At 42.2% G+C, this 3,675-nt stretch overlaps 1 protein-coding gene across 1 annotated transcript; it reads left to right on the top strand.

Annotated features, from left to right (window-relative positions):
- The first annotated feature begins 2,145 nt into the window (after positions 1-2,145).
- On the top strand, positions 2,146-3,347 carry LOC103666266 (olfactory receptor 5B2-like). Its single transcript, XM_008694281.2, has one exon. The coding sequence runs from the start codon at positions 2,258-2,260 to the stop codon at positions 3,194-3,196; it is 939 nt and encodes a 312-aa protein (XP_008692503.1). The 5' UTR covers positions 2,146-2,257; the 3' UTR covers positions 3,197-3,347.
- The last annotated feature ends 328 nt before the right edge of the window (positions 3,348-3,675 follow it).

Genomic DNA, 3,675 nt, shown 5'->3' with positions numbered 1-3,675 from the left:
GCAGAGGCCCTCGATCAATGGTTTTAGACTTTTGTGAACAAATAGCAGTAGGACCTGGCTACCCATTATTGCTGATGTTATTGTTGTTTTTTCAAGATCTATTTATTTATTTTGAGAGAGAGTGAGAGAGAGTGAGAGAGAGTGCACATGAGCAGCGGGGGGTGGAGAGAATCTCAAGCAGACTCCGTGCTGAGTGTGGAGCCTGGTGCAGGGCTTGATCTCACGACCCTGAGAGCATGACCTTGAGATCATGACCTGAGCTGAAACCAAGAGGCTGACGCTTAACCGACTGAGCCACCCAGGCCCTCTGCTGATATTGTTGTTAGCATTAAAAAGACCGGGCCTATGGGGCACATTTACTATCAAAATGAAAAGACAACAGTTCGGCATCTTCAATATTTACTCCTTGGCTCCCACCATCTTTCAGCTCCCATATCTGCATCTCACCTCAGATTTTCTCTTCTTACCTTTTCCAGTGACCCACTGCAGGGCTCAGTTCTTACCACACATGGCCTAAGTGATGACATGGCTTAGAGCAGACACATGGGAGATGGTGACAAAGACATGAATTCGGGGTATATTTTGAAGGTAGAGACAACAAGATATACTCATGGACCACATATGGAGGGTGAGGGAAAGAGAGCCAGGGCTGAATAATTCTAAGGGATTCTTTGTGGAAGACTTCAGCAGGGTCAACCAGACATGCAGCCTGGACTCTGAGAATTGTGGAGGCTACTTTATGCTATTATACAGTTGGCTGAAATAACTGGTACAACCTTCCGTAGATTCCTTCTGCAGTAATCATGCCGTGAAAGATGGCATCTCAACATTTGTACCTGTTATCATTCCTGATGCTCGGGCCCCAATTTTTTGTTGTTAATATTTTTAAAAATAGTATGTTTGTTTAAACGGATTTGAATTTAAGTTATGAGGTCACTCACCCACATAAATGTCTTAGTAGTGTGGTTCCAATAATTGTGTTGGGTTTCTTTTGTTATTTTTTCAACAACCTTATATACATACTATTAATAATAATATTTCACAATAATAAAATTTATGATTTATTGCACACGATTAGGCAGTATTTTGGGTGATTCAAACATATCACCTCCTTAAATTCTCCAAACAGCCTTGTGGAATACTATTATTATCACCTCTGTTTTAAACTGACGCACAGACAGGCTGTGGCTTGCCCACGGTCACCAGCTAGCAAGTGGAAATGCCAGGATTTGAACGCAGGCAAGTCACCCAGACATCATGGTCTTCACTATCACAATATGCTGCCTCTGGAAATACTTGTGTTGTTTTCAAATCGTCTTTAAAAATTGCTGTAAGAATCTTGTAATGTAGTAAAAGTAAGAAACAATGCCCACTTAATTTTTTCATATGAAGAAATTAAAGCTCAGGAACATTTATGTTGCTTTTCTTTTCTTTTTCTTTTTTTTATAATAATATTTTTTATTATATTATGTTAGTCACCATACAGTACATCCCTGGTTTTTGATGTAAAGTTCCATGATTCATTAGTTGCGTATAACACCCAGTGCACCATGCAATACGTGCCCTCCTTACTACCCATCACCAGCCTATCCCATTCCCCCACCCCCCTCCCCTCTGAAGCCCTCAGTTTGTTTCTCAGAGTCCATAGTCTCTCATGCTTCATTCCCCCTTCTGATTACCCCCCTTTCTTTATCCCTTTCTTCTCCTACTGATCTTCCTAGTTCTTATGTTCCATAGATGAGTGAAACCATATGATAATTGTCTTTCTCTGCTTGACTTATTTCACTTAGCATTATCTCCTCCAGTGCTGTCCATGTTGCAGCAAATGTTGAGAAATCGTTCTTTTTGATGGCTGAGTAATATTCCATTGTATATATGGGCCACATCTTCTTAATCCAGTCATCTGCTGAAGGGCAGGAACATTTATGTTGCTTTTCTAAGGTGATAGAATGAGGATCACTGAAACCTTCAACCCACATAAAAATAAGCAATAGCCATTTTGAAGATAACTGAGTGGTAATTCAGAATATCTCAATGGGTTCAGGAACTGACAAGTATGTGCATACCCTTACACATTGGAAAATGGAGGTTGAAAGATGCCAGTCTCTGGGTTACTGGGAACCCTGTGCTGGTAATGGTGTCATGGTGAGCTCATGTCATTTGGGTGACTTGGGTGAGCTCTGAGTCATTTTCCATGCATAAGTAATTTACCCATTTTACCTTCTGGTTTTGACAGGTGAACCATAATTTTGAAACTATGGAGAACAGCACTGAGGTGAATGAGTTTAGGCTCTTGGGACTGACTGACAGCCCAGAACTGCAAGTCCCTCTTTTCATAACGTTCACCTCCATTTATCTCACTACTCTCATCGGAAATCTTGGGATGATCATGTTGGTTCTGTCGGACTCTCGTCTCCACACTCCCATGTATATTTTCCTCAGTAACCTCTCTCTGGTGGACTGTGCTTTCTCCTCGGCTGTTACTCCCAAGGTCATGGCTGGGTTTCTCACAGGGGATAAAGTCATCTCCTATGGTGGATGTGCTGCTCACATGTTCTTCTTTGTGGCTTTTGCCAGTGTAGACTGTTTCCTGCTAGCTGCCATGGCTTACGATCGGCATGCAGCAGTATGTAAGCCCTTACATTACACCACCGCTGTGACCGCCAGCTTGTGTGCTCAAATGGCAGGAGGCTGCTATGTCTGGGGCTTTGTTGAATCTGCCATCCATACTGGATTCACCTTCTGCCTCTCCTTCTGCCATTCCAATGTGGTCCATCACTTTTTCTGTGATATCCCCCCAATTCTGGCTCTTTCCTGCTCTGATACCAATATAAATGAGATTGTGCTGTTTATCTTAGCAGCTTTCAATGTCTGTTTTGCCCTTATAGTTATCTTGACCTCCTATCTGTTCATCTTCATTGCCATCCTGAGGATGCGCTCAGCGGAGGGAAGGAAGAAAGCCTGCTCCACCTGTGCCTCACACCTCACTGCCGTAACCATCTTCTATGGGACTGTCATGTTCATGTACTTACAACCCAGTTCTAGTCATTCTATGGACAATGACCAAATGGCATCTGTGTTCTATACAATAATAGTCCCCATGTTGAACCCTATTGTCTATAGTCTAAGGAATAAAGAGGTGAATAATGCTTTCAGGAAAGCCACAAAGAAGCTGAAGATTCTGTTCAGCCCATAGATCAATTGGAGAGATTATAAAAGCTGTGTAGTCAATCAGTTATCTATTGTTGTGTAGCAAAATTTCACAATGCCTAAAACAACAGTTTAGTATTTCTCATAATTCCATGGCCGGCAGGGCAGTTCCTTGGCTGCTTTCATATGGGCTCACTCATGAGGTTGCATATCTTCTGCATGGTCAGCTGGGCTGAAAGGTTCACGTTTCTAACTTACGTTTCTACTCATATTTCTAACGGTTGATTCCAGTTATTGTCCACCTCTTCTCCACATGCTCTTTCATCCTTCAGAGGAGGGACCAGCTTTCTTATATAATATTTTCAGTGTGAAAGTAAAGCGGAATGGTTTCTTGAAGTCCAGACTCCTAACTTACACATTTTCTCTACCACATTATACTAATCAATGGGTCAAAGGGTTGGCCCCAATCGAGCATGAAGAAAGATTCCGCCTCTTGAGGAAAACAGCCGTAAAGAATTTGTGCCC

This window comes from Ursus maritimus, unplaced genomic scaffold (assembly GCF_017311325.1).
Source record: "Ursus maritimus isolate PB19 unplaced genomic scaffold, ASM1731132v1 scaffold_23, whole genome shotgun sequence".
Taxonomy (NCBI): Eukaryota; Metazoa; Chordata; class Mammalia; order Carnivora; family Ursidae; genus Ursus; species Ursus maritimus.
The sequence above is the reverse complement of the archived record's forward strand: the minus strand, read 5'-3'. Positions and strand labels throughout refer to the sequence as shown.